General features: G+C 41.9%; 1 protein-coding gene across 3 annotated transcripts in view; it reads left to right on the forward strand.

The window, feature by feature from the left end:
* Window positions 1–1,041: 1,041 nt before the first annotated feature.
* PDE5A (phosphodiesterase 5A) overlaps window positions 1,042–15,554 on the forward strand; it is a 148,722-nt gene continuing 134,209 nt past the window's right edge. The window contains exon 1 of one of the 3 annotated variants that reach the window (XM_027543723.1): window positions 1,042–1,421. In XM_027543723.1, the coding sequence (XP_027399524.1) occupies window positions 1,300–1,421 (122 nt within the window). In that variant the 5' untranslated portion in view covers window positions 1,042–1,299. Of the gene's footprint in view, window positions 1,422–1,764; window positions 1,982–2,743; window positions 2,852–15,554 lie in introns of those variants that run through there. The other 2 variants (XM_027543725.1, XM_027543724.1) reach the window with 2 other exon arrangements.

The raw sequence follows: 15,554 nt of genomic DNA on the forward strand, positions 1-15,554 counted from the left end.
AGAATCTGGGGTCGCACAGAGTCGGACACGACTGAAGCAACTTAGCAGCAGCATCAGCAGCAGCAGCAGACTATACAGTCCAGGGAATTCTCCAGGCCAGAATACTGGAGTGGGTAGCCTCTCCCTTCTCCAGGGGATCATCCCAACCCAGGGATCGAACCCAGGTCTCCCGCAGTTACAGGCAGTTTCTTTACCAGCTGAGCCACAAGGGAAGCCCTATCAAAGCATGATAAGGATAACGACAAAACAGGGTAGGAATGCTGAGCCCTTTTAAACGGATACATTTTTTTGTGTGGTATGTGTACTTTAATTCCAGTTCAATATAAATGACGAATTAAAAACTGGGCTAACTGGCTGCTCTGCACGGTACCTGGGGACTGCCCATAGATCAAGTTAACCTACTTGTATGGAGATTTGTGATTTCATACACAAACCATGGTGATTATTGTATCTCAATTTACCTTTATCTTGAAGGCAGTTAATTTATACTTACTATGGTTATTAACGTTAATCACAGGAATGGCTCTGTTAGAAGTTACCCACCAGGACTGTTCAATCTATTTTGGTGACTCACGTCCCGGATCTCGTCACCCCAGATGTGGTCCTTGGCTGGGGCGCCCTGAGCCGTTGCGCCGTCAGGGCTTCGTGGGAGATGGGTCCCAGCTCCTCCCAGACCCACGCGCTGATCTGGCGGAAAGTGAGGCAGGACACTCATTGTTCTCCCAGGCCCGGAGAGAAGAGCGCTACCAGCTACCGGCTACCAGCACCTCTCATTTTCGGGCGAAAATTTCCCCAGCTACAGCCCTCTGGGTTTGGGCTGGGTCTCCACAGCGTGACCTTCCCTTGCCTAGAGAGGGACGCTCAGCGAACACATCCACCGTCACCTTTGCGCGCTCCTCCGGAGCCGGCTTGGCATGCAGCGCACCCCAGCGGCCGCCCGGCCTCCTTTCTAGTCCTGGCCACTAGGCTTCCGGAGAGCTCGCCAGTCGCCGCCCCGGCCGCCCCGGAATCTAGAGACTAGAGAGACTTCCAGAGCCAGTCTCAGACAGACCCCGGGGAAGGCGCAGGGCTGCGGCACCCCCACCCCCCGCCCGCCGCACCTGGAAACGGTGAGGACCTGGAGAGGCGGGGCGCGGCAGGAGGCTGGCCCGGCGACTGAGCAGCTCCGCCGAAAGCCGGCCCGACTGAAGCAGGGCGAAGGGGGAGGGTCTCGAGGCGAGTTCTGCTCCTCGGAGGGAGGGACCCCAGCTGGAGTGGAAAACCAGCACCAGCTGACCGCAGAGACACGCCGCGCTGATCATGGAGAGGGCCGGCCCCGGCTCCGCGCGGCCGCAACAGCAATGGGACCAGGACTCGGTCGAAGCGTGGCTGGACGATCACTGGGACTTTACCTTCTCTTACTTTGTTAGGAAAGGCACCAGGTAAGAAGAGGAGCCACGGAAGACCCGGCCGGGGCATGGAGCGTGACCTGGGGTTTCTCTCTCTCCTCTATTGAATTTTCCCCTTCTTTAAGCATTAAACAGTCTCCACTCTCAGGCCCTTTGCTTTTGAAGTTGGGCCATGATCTTACGGTGTAGAGACCTCGACTTTTAAGGCGAGTACAGTCGAAAAACCCAAGCGTCGGATCCGATCCAACTTGCTCACAAAAGTTCAAATCCAAAAATGTATGTGCCGAACCCCCACCCCCACCCCCTCCACACGCCGGCAGCCCTGGTACTCCCTGGGAGCAAGATTATTTCCATATATTTGCTCTCACGGGCCTTTCTCTAGCCTCCGGGTTCCCCTAAATCTCCTTAGCGAAACCAAAACAGTTTTTGACCCCCTTCCCTGCAGCTCCGGAAGCACCATTTCCAACGCGGTCCCCGTGGCTCCGCTCCTCCCCCGTCCCCCTTTGCCCCGGCCCTGGCGGGGCGGGGAAGCCGGGGTAGTGGCGAGACCGAGAAGCAGCCCAAAGGCAGCACCATGCCGGAACCTTCCCAGAGTGAGTGCTTTCGTCTTTTGCCCCGCTTCCAGTCCCCTGGTTGTCCCGCGCTCTTCCTTTCCTTCGCGTCTGCGCGCAAGGCGGCGGCGTGGAAGGCGCTCCGCGGAGGGGCTGGCGGCGCGCACACAAAGGACGGCGGAGAGCTGACCCCGGGGGGTGGCAGGTCCCGCGCGGCCCGAGGCCACCCCGGAGGCCAGTCTTCCTGGTCCGGAGCCAAGCGCCGGGCCGGCTGCTGCGGAGGGTGGGAAGGAGGGAGCCTGTGCTTGGGGAGGAGGCTGCGCAGCGGACAGTCGAGGCGCGCGTGGGAAACGCCCGCGGGAGAATTGGAGAGGCATCCAGGCTGAAGCCGAGGGGCTAGGAGGGTGGAACGAAGAGTGGGAGGCGGGCGGGTGCCCGGAAGCCGGAGAGTTGATGCGAAGCCGCAGCGAGGGCGAGGCTGCTGCGCGCGGACGCGGGCTGACTCCCAGGCGCACTCCTTTGGGGAAGGGGCCCGGACTTCGCCGTCGCCGGCTCGGGGCAGCGGCCTTCGGGCAGCAGGAGCTGGCCGCCTCGGGCGGGAGGGAGGCGCGCGCGGGGCGGTGATGGTGGAGGAGCCGGCCGGGGCTGGCCGCCGGGCTCCCACCCGCCGGCGCACGGCCGCGGTCCGGCCTGGCGCTCCCCGCCAGGGGGCGGCGCGGCGCGGGGCGAGCGGGCGGCGGCGGGCGGCGGCGCGACGGCGGGGACCGTAGGGAAGCCGGCTTCGAGCGACTCGCCTCACCTGGGCGAGTCGTCGCCCCCGACGCCTCCTGCAGTCCAGGGTCCGCCGAGGCCGCCTGGTGTGCACCTCCAACTTCCCACGTTTGCTATGTTGCCTTTTGGAGACAAAACAAGGTACTTCAGCACTGCCCCCGTCTTTCCCACTTTTCCCGGGGGGCGCGGTGGGGCCGGGTGCTGTGCTGGGTGGTGGCACCCGGGTCACACTGGCTGGGAGATGCTTTATTGAAAACGCGTTCTTTGACAGTTTTGTCTTCCTTTACATTCCTGCAGATGTAATATTTTTGAAATCTTAGTTGAGTCTTTTTAACTCCCGTTTCTCCCAGCGAACGTTCAGGGTTGCTATCGGTTTGATGACTTCGGGGGTTTTTCACAGAGGTGAAGGTTTGGGGACAAACCTTATCTCTTCTGTTTAATTATTCCGCCTTCCTTTTAAAATCCTCTTCTCCGTCGCTTTCGTCTTCTATCACAATATTTAATCTGGAGTGACCAGAGGATAAACCCTGAATAAAAGTGGTTTCTTTCCGAAGGGCACTTTTCTGCGCGTTCGGGGTGAGCACCAAGCCCCTCTAGGCCTGGAATGATCCATTGCTGGAGGCCAACAGTTTCTAGAGGTCGCCTCCTCCGAGGCCGTCTGTCCCCGGATTCCTTTCACTGTTTGCACACTTCCACCCTTAATGAATTACAGCCCTTAAGAGACTGGGCAGGAGAACTGGGCTGATCTTTTAAGTGGGTAGGGGGATGTTCTTTAGAGATGTGCCTTAGGCATATTATTAAGAACGAACGAAATTATTTATTTAAAAATCAGCGTTGATATCCTTTTCTTTGTTTTCTCTCCTCTCCCTTTAAAAACACAAACTTTGGGGTGTTTGGCGGTAGCTTTTAACTCATACATAAGAACACTTCACTTTGAGAATCTGCCAAAACTTGAAGAGTAATATTTTTTTCCTAATAAATGAATTAAGTTACATTTCTTTTCACATTTTTTTTTCTCCGAAGTAGCATAGGATTAAAATCTCAATTCTCAAAATTACACTTCTTAGCGTAAAATTTAGATCATCTGGAGTTTTTATATTACAGTTGATGTTGAGAGTAGGCTGAACACTTTCTGTGATATGTGTGTGTGTGTGTGTGTATAATCTTGAGAGAAGAGTTTATGTTGAGTAGAAGTTGGAAAACGAAAGTGAAGATATTCAAGAATAGTGCAGGCCCTCAGTTTTAGGAATTACAAAGTGCTGGAAGTTGTCAGTGTGAAGAATATAATCTGAGTCTTGTGTGTAGCCATAATTTTTTCTAGAAACAATATTCCATTTTGGGCTTATATTTGATAGCGTTAACTGGAGACTTAAAATTTTAAGAATGAGAGGGTGGACATAAAAATGCCAACCTGCTGAACACCGTGTGATTCACACGGTTGTGGTAAAATCTTACTGCAGACACTAACTGTACAGCTAAGTTGTGTGTGTGTGTGTGTGTGTGTAACAAGAAGCTCGTGTTACTTTGCTCCCCTCCTTTCTCAAATTTTGTATGTATAAAATGAATACTGTTGTAATTCAGGAAACTTGTGAAATAGAATAGTTCTGTAGGGGCAGTTTGCGTGTTTATTTATTTAAAATAAATTTGGATTTACTTAGATTGGCTATCTGCATCTGTAGACAGGCTTATTGGTAGAACTATTTCCTCCTTATTTGATTTAATTGTTTGACATTTATGTATGCGTCTCTGTTCTCTTCCCAGACTGAATGGTCTGCACCCAATAGTAGTCATTGAATAGAAGGAAGGTTCTGGCACTCCTAAACTCTCGTTTAAACACCTGTGAATTTTGATTGACCTGGAAAGCAATTATTGCTGCTATATTACATTGTTTTCCATAATATCTTTCAATACAGAGCTAAACACCTCCTTAAAAGCCAGAGCGTGCAGCACACAAATAAATGGTTTTTAGCAATCAAAACCTGGTTAAGTGAATTTGAGAGCGTCAGTTGAACAATTCATCACATAATCTATTGGCATAAAAATTAGTTTGCGACTAGAAACTAAAACCTATGGAAAACTCCCACCCTTGCTGTTGTAGAAAACTTTGCAGTCCTACAGGTTTGAGATACCATGTTCATTAAGGGCTTACGTGCTCCCGCCTTTGCAGATGAAGCCTTTCTGGTGCTAATGCCACTTTAACAGCTGTTGTTATTCTTGACAGCATATTAGAATAATTTACCTTTCAATAGTTACTTACCGCCTCCGTGATTGTGGGCAGGGTTTTATGTTATTTAGTATTGAGGAGGTAATATGATTGACTTTTTAGTGCTTTGTTTTGTACTAGACAAAAGCAGAATATTTGGCACATACTGGAAAGAGGAGATATTAAATGAGGGTAACTTTTTATGACTTCTTGGATCAAAGTCCAGAAACAGCAGTTTTACGCTCCCATACAGTTTTCTATGATAGACTTTTTATTTAACGCTGCAAAGCTGTGGTGAATTAGTTGGTGTTCCAGGTTCACTGTTCAGGATTCTTTCTTGTTTGTTTTTAATATTATTTTTTCATCTCTTGAAACTGTAATTATTATTGGCAAAATATTTTTCTTAAAGTCAGATGATGGGTGTAAAATAAATATTGCTATTCACTCTTTAAAATGATTATTTCTATATCATATAGGAATATAACCTTTTCACAATTTTCAGACAAACATTTTATTGAACATTTTGTTAAGTAATCATTAAGGTTGAAGACAATAAAATCCTGTGGGTATTGACTTAGTCGGGCTTTGATATTATTTCTAATATTTTTATTATGGTAATTCTGGTGTGATAATGTCCTTTTATCCTTGTATTGCTTATAACCAGGGTCCTTATAGCCAGCTCTAAGGCACTTTTTAGTGCCCTAAACGTTCTCATGTGGATTGAATTTGGATGTGATTGAATCTGGAAGAATCCGCAGGAGCCCCTGAAATGATGCTTCTCATCACAGTTCTGTCACTAATGTTCTCAAGGTTTTCTATTTAGTTCCATTTTTAAAGCCCCCAGTACAAGATCATGATTCCTAAAACTGTGGTAGAACCCAATGCAGTGGCAGTTAGTCATAAATATCTCAAAATAAATATATTTGTTTAATATTAATATAATACTTAGGCTTGTAATGCATTTCATTAACTTTTTTTTCAGTTTGTGATCTAAAGTGAAAATGAAGTCCCTCAGTGAAGTCCGACTCTTTGTGATCCCATGGACTGTAACCTATCAGGCTCCTCTGTCCATGGGATTTTCCAGGCAGTAGTACTGGAGTGGATTGCCATTTCCTTCTCCAGGGGATCTTCCTGACCCAGGGATCAAACCCCGGTCTCCCGCATTGTAGACAGACGCTTTACTGTCTGAGCCACCAGGGAAGTCCTAAAGGACTTATCTTTGTGATCTAAAGATCTATAGAAATTGCTAATATTTTCATGAAGTCATCTTCAGTCCCTGAAGATGAACAACTTTTAGCGTTTTGATTATGTCGTGCAACAGAATCTCCTATTTAGATAGTTCCACCTGAAGCAGTGACTTGAGTCTTGTCTCTGATATCATTTCTTTAAAAATATTTGAAGGTGTTTTCAAGTTGTATGGGTAGAGTTTGTACCTTCACCCTTAGCTGATTACAGAGAGTATGTCTTACCAAGATGCTTCGCTTCCTCTAGATTTGAAGACATGATTTAACTTTAAACTGCTTGAACTTCATAATACATTTTAATAATGGTTGGGAGAAAGTTCTTTCCTACTTAACATGGCTGGGGAAAACTGCTTGGTGTTTATTAGTTTGTCCCCCAAATATTTTTCAAACTAACAGTTTGGTAAACCTGTAACTGTTGTATTGAGTTGTTTTCTTTCCTTGTTTTCAGGGCTAAGTGTAGGATAAAGGCTCTTCTTAGGATAAAAGCCTTTGGTAAGGACTGCGGAGAAGGCAATGGCACCCCACTCCAGTACTCTTGCCTGGAAAATCCCATGGATGGAGGGGCCTGGTGGGCTGCAGTCCATGGGGTCGCTAAGAGTCAGACAGGACTGAGCGACTTCACTTTCACTTTTCACTTTCATGCATTGGAGGAGGAAATGGCAACCCACTCCAGTGTTCTTGCCTGGAGAATCCCAGGGACGGGGGAGCCTGGTGGGCTGCCGTCTATGGGGTCGCACAGGGTCGGACACGACTGAAGCGACTTAGCAGCAGCAGCAGCAGCAGAGTAATTAAATAAATCACTGAGTTGATTGATAGTGAAGGGTTGAAAAATGATTGAATTTTGAATGCAGAGTAGCTACTGACTATGCAGGACTTCCTATGAGATTAGTTTAGCTGGACAGATACAGATTTAGTTGACCAATTGATGTGGCTGATTGACGTGGCCTTGGAAATATCTGTTAAATCAGGTTCAGTTAAAAAAAAAAAAAAGTACCTGTGAATTACAACCTAAGAATAAAAACTGAAGAAACTTTTCCGTATGAGTCATTCACTTGATACTTAGCTCTGTAATCTTACTTACTGACTTGGTATTCTCATTTTATTTTGAATCTTTTTTTTTTTCATGGTGTAAGTGCTTTATTCATTTTCTCTAACTGGCAGGGATTTATATGTATTGCCAACTAAATATCAGGTAGGTAAAGCAAACTGAGTGTTAAGTTTATAAGTATCATTCTGATAAATATTCTTAAAAGCTTCTAAAAGCCTTTTATTGGTAGGACAGGAAGTTTCCTTTGTTTTTTCCCGAAGATGTTATGGAAAAAAGCAAACTTTTCCAACTCAATGTATATATGGATGTGTGTGTGTATATGTGTGTATATATATGCCCCATTTGTAGTTTGTAGTGAACTTGCTTTTTAAAGTCTTAGGTGCCATTGTTAGCTTCTGTGTTCTTTGAAACTGTTTCCTTGATTCTGAATCATAAAGTAAGATTAACTTTTTCAAACTGTCTTTTCGGACTAATTTTATTACATCTAAACTTGAGAGAGAAGAGTCTCCTATCTGATATAATATCACTGGTAATAATCATGAAAAAAGTATTCACTTCTACTTTCTGTTGCATAAGCGTGCTGAGGTTATAAGAAAAGATCCTAATTTTTTTTTTAAGCTGGTGAAATATTTAAAACACACACAGGATCTTTGAACTTTATAGAGCTGGAGATCATGTAATAAAGTGTTTCTCAAATTTAAGTTACCTTCCCCTGTTAAAGAAAGACATTCTTATTGACCTCCATTATTTTAGTTAAAAAACTTTCGGTCACAAATGACAGAAATTCATGTTGAACTCATACAAAATTGACATTCTTGGGGATTGGTTTGGATGTGAAATTCAGTGTAATGACATCATCATGTCAGTATTTTTTTTTCTTTTTGGCCTGTATAAATATCTAATCAATCTGTCTTTCCCTCTTTCTTCCCTCCATCCATCTCACCATCCATTCATCCCACCATCCATCCATTTGTCCAGCCATCCTTTTGATGCTATGCTATATTGGTTTTAGTCTCCAGCAGGCTTTCTTCATGTGCTGGAACATTTTTCTTGGCAAGTTTATGTGGGTCTTAAACTTTTGATGTTTGAGAAATACCTTCTTATCCATGTCAGTCCTCTCAGAATTATTTTGGCCTTACTTGCATAATTTGCCTGCTCTGGACCAACCTTTATTTCTGGAAGAATAGGTTTGTCTCCTTACTTCGTTGGGGCAGTGACCCATAGTATGATGTGTCAGTGGGGGAGGAGAAGTTCCCAAACGAAAGTGATGTGAGTGCACCCAGAAGTGCCAGCTATCTGCTGTACCTAGTATTGACTTTCTCTTATTTTAATGCTAGTTAAATGTGGAATTCTTAAGAGTAGGTATAATTTAATCATAGCTATAGCATTTGTGCAACTGCAATACCAAAATAAATGTATAAGTTGATTATGAATAAAATGATAAAACTCTAGCCAAATGCAAATTGACAACACTCATTAAATCATCCTTGCGGAGTGAATGTGGCCCTAATTGCAATATAATGCTGGGATCTGCTGAGGCCATCTTGCCTTTGCTACAGTTGCCTGTGATGTTTCATTTTTCCCACTGGGTCTCTCTGAACAGTCATGAAACTATTAGTCCTATAGCACAGTACACCAGCTTTTGGTTTTACTTGGCTTGAAAGCATATTTGCATATTAAATCTACCTCTTTTATTTTCTCGTTATCCCAGAACCACTGGGCTGCAGTGTGACTGTAAACACAAATATAACTTGACTCCTAAAATTGCAGGATAGTAGTTGGTTATAAGGTAGTCATCCCAGTAGTTTAAAGTATACGTCTTTGTCTGTCTTTGTTGTTGGTATTGTCATGAGTGTGAAAACAGAATTGCAGCATTTCCATTGAAACAGTGTGTGTGTGCGTGTTAGTCACTCAGTTGTGTCCAGCTCTCTGTGACCCCGTGGACTGTAGCCCACCAGGCTTCTCTGTCCATGGGATTCTCCAGGCAAGAATACTGGAGTAGATTGCTGTGCCCTCCTCCTGGGGATCTTCCCAACACAGGGAATGAACACAGGTCTCCTGCACTGCAAGCTGGTTCTTTACCATCTGAGCCTACTACAGATCTTCAAAACATACTTGCCTCAGACTCTGAGGGCTTCTCATACTTCAGATTGAGACATGCCAATCTAGTCTAATCTTTTCTCCATGTCTAAGCTGCAAAACAAATTGACTTACATATTTACAGCATAGATTTTGGTTATTAGATTTTCTTTTAAATGTAAATAGATACTTCTTTAAGGAACATTTTTCATACATGTGATTATGAATGCATGGAAAATTGCAAATCATGTCTCTTCCAACTCTTGGTCAAATTTGAATGTAAAACCATATGAAATGGTTATGCATTTGATTTATATTTGGTCCCAGTAAGCTTCTGAGATGTTTTCATAGCTGGAGAAGACTTGGGAATGTTAAATAACTTTAGGCAGCGTTTGTTTCTAATCCATGCCAGAAGCAAGGGAATTACTCAGTGTAACATCAGAGTAGAGGTTATTGTAGGAATCACTTGGAGGTGTCTCAGATCTCTCCTGTTTCATTGAATACCCTGTTATAGTATGGTAATCTTTTATTCTTATTAACCCTTGCTTTTTTTCTTCTTTTTTAATTGAAGTATAGTTGATTTAGGAATATTGTGTGAGTTTCAGGTTTACAGCAAAGTGATTCAGTTATATATGTATCAGTTTTATATATATGTATAGTATGTATATTTTATATATATGTTCTTTTTTCAGATTCTTTTCCGTTACAATAAACCATTGCTTCTTAAAGGGAACGCTGTTTGGCCTTTGGTAGTGATACATTTTGTTGTGAGAAGCTGCTCAGCATCTTGCAGGATGTTTAACATCCCTAGGCTCAGCCACTAAATGTCAGGAGCACCCCGATTGTTTTGACACACATTTCCAAATGCCCCCCAAAGTCTGGCACCAGTACTTGGTTGGGAACCACTGTTCTGAGCCCTTTAAAATTTATTTCAGTTTACGATGGTTGAAGGCCCCAGCTAGGACAGATTTAAGCTTCAACTCCCAAACTACATCTTTCTTAAGAGTATGACCTTTAGGTACTTTATTTGCTTTCTCTGTAAAATATTAATAATAACATTACTTCTGGTGTTCTTAAGAAATTTAAAGGAAATAATGCATATTTTAAAATCTTTTTTTTTAGAGTGATTTTCAGTAGGTTACAATTTATTTTATGTTGGAAATCATCAGTGGTTTAATTATAATTGCAAGTTTGGGGAGTCATCCCCCTATTCTGATACATGGAAATTAGAACAACAGAATAGGGATTTAATAGACTTTGTGTCCTCATTTTTAAAGTGAATTTTTATTAATGGTTTGAACAGAACCTTCTGAAGACTGTGTAAGGTACTGGAAAGGGAATCGGAATGAGAGTTCAGACCTCCCGTCTGTGTCCCCAGCTTGGTAACTGGCCCAGGTTAATAGACCTTGGCTTTATGTGAGATGGGAGTGGTGAGAAATCAAGGCAGAGAGATTTATAAATGAGTTTAAAATTCTCTTCCATCTCTAAGCATTCTTGATTCTCACCAGAAGAGCAGAGTGTCAACTTCTCAAATTTGAAGTTTCCTTCTTTAAGTATTTTCCAAGTGAGAGTGGTGGATCTGGGTCAAAGTGTCCAAACATGGCGACTGAGACTGTAAAATTAGGGTCCAGGAGCAGGAGAAATATCTGTTCTATTTTATGTGAGTTATTGTGTGTTTTTCCTACAGATGATTTTAGCCCATTTCCATATGTTATCAACCATCCTTTGACAGGAAATTAGTACACTCTTTTTGATTCTAGTTTTAATTAGTTAATTCACATGAAGATGGAAAAAGCACTGGAAAGAAAGAGAAAGGGGTGATGTTTTAACAGTGGCCTTAAAAACGTGTCCCTGCATTGTGTTTTATGGATCATTCAGGGCCTGCAGCTTTTTGTTCTGTTTTATTTGAGGCGCCCTGCAAATCTCCCCAAATGTTATACCACACGAGGGTAACATCCATGAGGCTCAAGTATCAACCTACTTACAGAATTCCCCCAAGTAAGCCCCCTTGGGTAGGAACTAAAATGGACCGACTTTAATCCCTAAATCTCCTGTAGCAAATGTTAAAGCATTGTTTTTATCAAGTATTGAAACCATTCCCCAGTTTAAAATTATGGTTTTTATGAAATATTGTTAAGGTTTTTACCATAGGCAGTTAGTTGTATATTTTATCACAATTGTTAAACAGTTTTATTATATCTTTGGTATTTAGAAACCACATCATCCTCCAAATTCTATAACTTATTTTTTAGCGATTAAGTTCTGAGTAGTAATAGAAAAAAAATTATGCTCTCACAGTGATTTTTCTCAGCTAAATGATCAGCTCTTATTCTTTATGTATTATTTAGAAAATTATGTCATACATAAGTAGTTATTGGTCTAAGGAGTCCATGTTTTTTCAATTCTAATTTGAGAAACTGCAGACATTAGAACACCTTTTTTGTTTTGCACAAGTGTTTTTGTAGAGAAATTAGTGCTTTTAAACTAGGAGCTTGGAAGACAAATGGCTAACATCTAGTTATTCTGTAAAAATCCATGAATACATTCTTTTTATTTTTATAAAAAATTTAATTGCCTTTGAAAATATCCTCCAGTTAATGTTTGATTAACTTAAAAACAGTAACTGTAATATTTTAAACCTTTAGTACCAGACTCTGTGCAATCACTTTATAGGTGTCATTTTTCTTAATTTTCTTAAGAAGCCTATGAGGATTAATACCCTTATCTTCATTTTATAGACCGCATAAATCTTAGAAGCGACTCCGGTTGAAGCCTAAGTCTGTCCCACCTGGGGCCCTTCATTCTCTACTGAAGTTCAGGGTCAGTATTAATGGAAACAAAGGAAAGACTCAGAGATTTAATATCATGAGAAATTTAACTCAGGAAGAGGCTGAGGTTCCTGCTGGTGCCTCTAATGTGCAAGCACGTCACTAAATGAGCTGCCTAGAGACCTTGCCCAAGTCGGTTTTGTTTCCATATATGATTTTAAAGCATAAAAAGTGGGAACTCTCTAGTGATAAAATAGAATGGCTGAAAATGTAGGTATTAGACTGTTAACAATTATATTCTTAGTATTAGGCTATGGATACCCTACGTGCAGTATATTTTCAAAGAATTTTTATCCTCTGGTACATTATTTTAGGCAAGAGTACAAAACACATTAAGCTAGTTGCTCTACAAGTAGGTTTCATCTAATTATATTTTTAGCTCATGAGAATTATTATGTTTACATTAGAATTTTACACTGCTTTGTAAATTGTTTCCTTTTCTTGATGCCAAGAAATTTTCTTTAAAACCTAGGCAAGGTATTTTAATTATTTTTCCCTTTCAAAGCATCTGGAATACTGAATATGTATTTGAAGGTATTCCTGTCTTTTTCAGATTCGTTTTGTAACCTGAGTGAGCAGTTCAACTTTGGTAGAAAGTAAAGTTATTATTGGATGGAGCTACTTTGTGTGTGTGTGTCCCTTTTGCTAATCATATTTGCAATGCCATGTGAGAGCTTGTATTTCACTATGCAGTGTTTTGCATATCCTATTTAATACTTCTAGATTATAGGCATTTGGAAAAAACTGATCTAATTAGATTAATGGAAAATTATATTAGTTATAATAATTATAAACTGTCGTTTTCCTTTCTGTGATAGGTAGTAATATTGAGTGAAAATGAGAAATTGCAAAAGGGGAAAGTTTTCATCCTTAACAGAGTATGTGCCATCATATAGTGACTTTCTGGTTTTTTTTTAAATGAATGTGCCTGTGTGCTCAGCCGTGTCTGACTCTCTGCGACCTCATGGACTGCAGCCCACCAGAATCCTCTGTCCATGGGATTTCCCAGGCAAAAATACTGAAGTGGGTTGCCATTTCCTCCTCCAGGGTTTTTAGTGAATATTACTAATCAATTTAAAAAATTTTTGAAAAGTGTGAGATGAAGTATAGGTGATATACAAAACTTAAAGCTATTTAAATATCCCGTAAAAACAGATATTATTAGCTTGTTACCATTAAATTTAATCATTACCTTGACTCTAATTTTAAGAATAATTTTCATCTTCTTTAAAAATATGAACACATGGGTTGTGCAGTATGAAATAGCACTTTATTTCTGCCACGTGCGTAATTTTGATGAGATAAACTCTTTATTACAATGATTAAAAAAAAAAGACAATTCACCTAGACTTTCTGCCCCACAGATTTCCTTCTGGTTTGTTTTTTGATCATTCACAAGTGAATGTATTCATTCCATTCCTCTGTATATTATTAAAGACCCCAAGTGCCTGACACTGGAAATGCCAGTGCTCAGCCTTTTCCTGCAGCAGCTGCTGGAGCCTGGCTGCCTGGCCTTTTGAGACATAAACTCAGTTTTGTTGAGCACTCCACCCACACTGACACATTGTCTTGAAGGATGCAATGCTATTAACACTCTAAGGAAGCCTCATGAGGTTAAAATATGCTAAAGATTATTCCTCCTGACACTGATTTTTATATTACATCATCATTGCATGGGCAAGACTCTTGAGCTGCTAGGGTCTTCAGTAAAGTAGAATATTAAGGTAGTAAACTTCTGGTTGGATTCATTGTTTTAAAAGATTTGAGATTTAAAATCTAAGTCACATTTATGATAACTCATAGCAGGTTTTTATCAGCTTCCAGTTGGCTTCATTTCCTGCCATCTAATTAATATCAATTTGGGGGGTTCTTTACTTGCTCTTTTGAGGTTCTTCACTTCTTTACTTGCTCTTTACCTGCCTTGTGGGAAAGGGTCCCTTGGTGAGCCGTGAGCAGCATCTGTGCAAACTTGTGTTTCAAGTTCGAAATGACAAATGGTATTCACATTTATGTTACCCGAGAGGAATAATTCCCAGCGCTGATTTTGGGACCCTCCAGGGTTTCTGCATCTCACTTCCCTGGTGGTGCTAGTGGTAAAGAACTTGCCTGCCAATGCAGGAGACACAGGTTCGATCCCTGGGTCAGGAAGATGCCCTGGAGAAGGAAATGGTAACCCACTCCGGTATTCTTGCCTGGAGAATTCCATGGACCGAGGAGCCTGGCAAGCTACAATCCATGGGATCCCAAAAAATCGGACATGACTGAAGTGAGTTAGCTCGCATGCAGGATTTCTCCAGTTATTGTAAGACATATTGTAAAAGTTTAAGAACAAAACTGAATGTTTACCCATTTTAAAAGAGGCATATAATATAATTCATTTATGAGGTAAGAAATGTTTTGTGTAATAAAACATGGAAGGAAATAACTCACTAGAGGATAATAAAACAGGTTTTGGTGAGGAGAGAAGGAATGATTTGGATGGGACGTTAAACATCAGGATCTTGTCATTGATTATAAATTCTTGGCATTAACTTTTATTGCATTTCCTTTGACTGTGGCCTATTTCTAGCATCCAGGGCCTGTTGTCTTTCATTAACAGCCTAGTAAAAGTTAAATCAGCTCAAAGATTTCAAGATGGTTGTTCTGTTTTTGTTTGCAGGGCAGTTAACCAAGAGTTGCTTATACATGAAAGTAGGGTTTCTAAGTTATTAGACCCTCCAGCAGAGGGTAAAATACCTTTGTGGAATTTGCATCCATTTCGTTCTTTTTGCTCAGACAGCTAGGATGCAATTTATGTAGAGTTATGATGTAACTCATCTTTTTAGGGGGAAGCTTAGTGGGATTCTATAATAAATAACAATCTGCAGTATCTTCTTTGGACAAGGACCTAGATGGTCAGGGTGCGTGTAGACAGGCTGTTTCCAAATCATTTCAGACCCACTCAGCCTGTGGGCCTGTGCCACCAGGAACATGACCGTTCTTCCCCCTTACTTTCTCTGAGTCTCTTGGTTGAACGTCATGAGGAAATAAACACCATTGGCCCTTATGCCAGCTCTGCGGCTCCACTGGAAAGGGTCTAGGAGGAGATGGCAGCATCTTAAGTAGGTGGAAGAGATTTTGAAATGCTTCCATGTGCATTTTCTAATTTGACTTGAACTTCAGCCCCATGAGATGAGTGAAAGAAGAAGAAAGAGAAGAAGCTGAGGGGCAAAAGGAGATGACGAGAGTTGACTGACCTAATAAGAATCACCACCTATTGGTCTGCTGATAATGTTAGCACTTGTGGGAGTCTTCCTGACCCATTCAGAGAGCTGCCCATTTTTACAAAGAAGAACTTGTATTCAGGAGAAAATGAACTCCAGAGAAGTCGTGATTGTTCAGTAGAATTATCTCCTGATGGCCAGTTTAGTATTCTTGACTCTATACTCAACTGAAGATAGTC

Source organism: Bos indicus x Bos taurus, chromosome 6 (assembly GCF_003369695.1).
Source record: "Bos indicus x Bos taurus breed Angus x Brahman F1 hybrid chromosome 6, Bos_hybrid_MaternalHap_v2.0, whole genome shotgun sequence".
Lineage (NCBI taxonomy): Eukaryota > Metazoa > Chordata > Mammalia > Artiodactyla > Bovidae > Bos > Bos indicus x Bos taurus.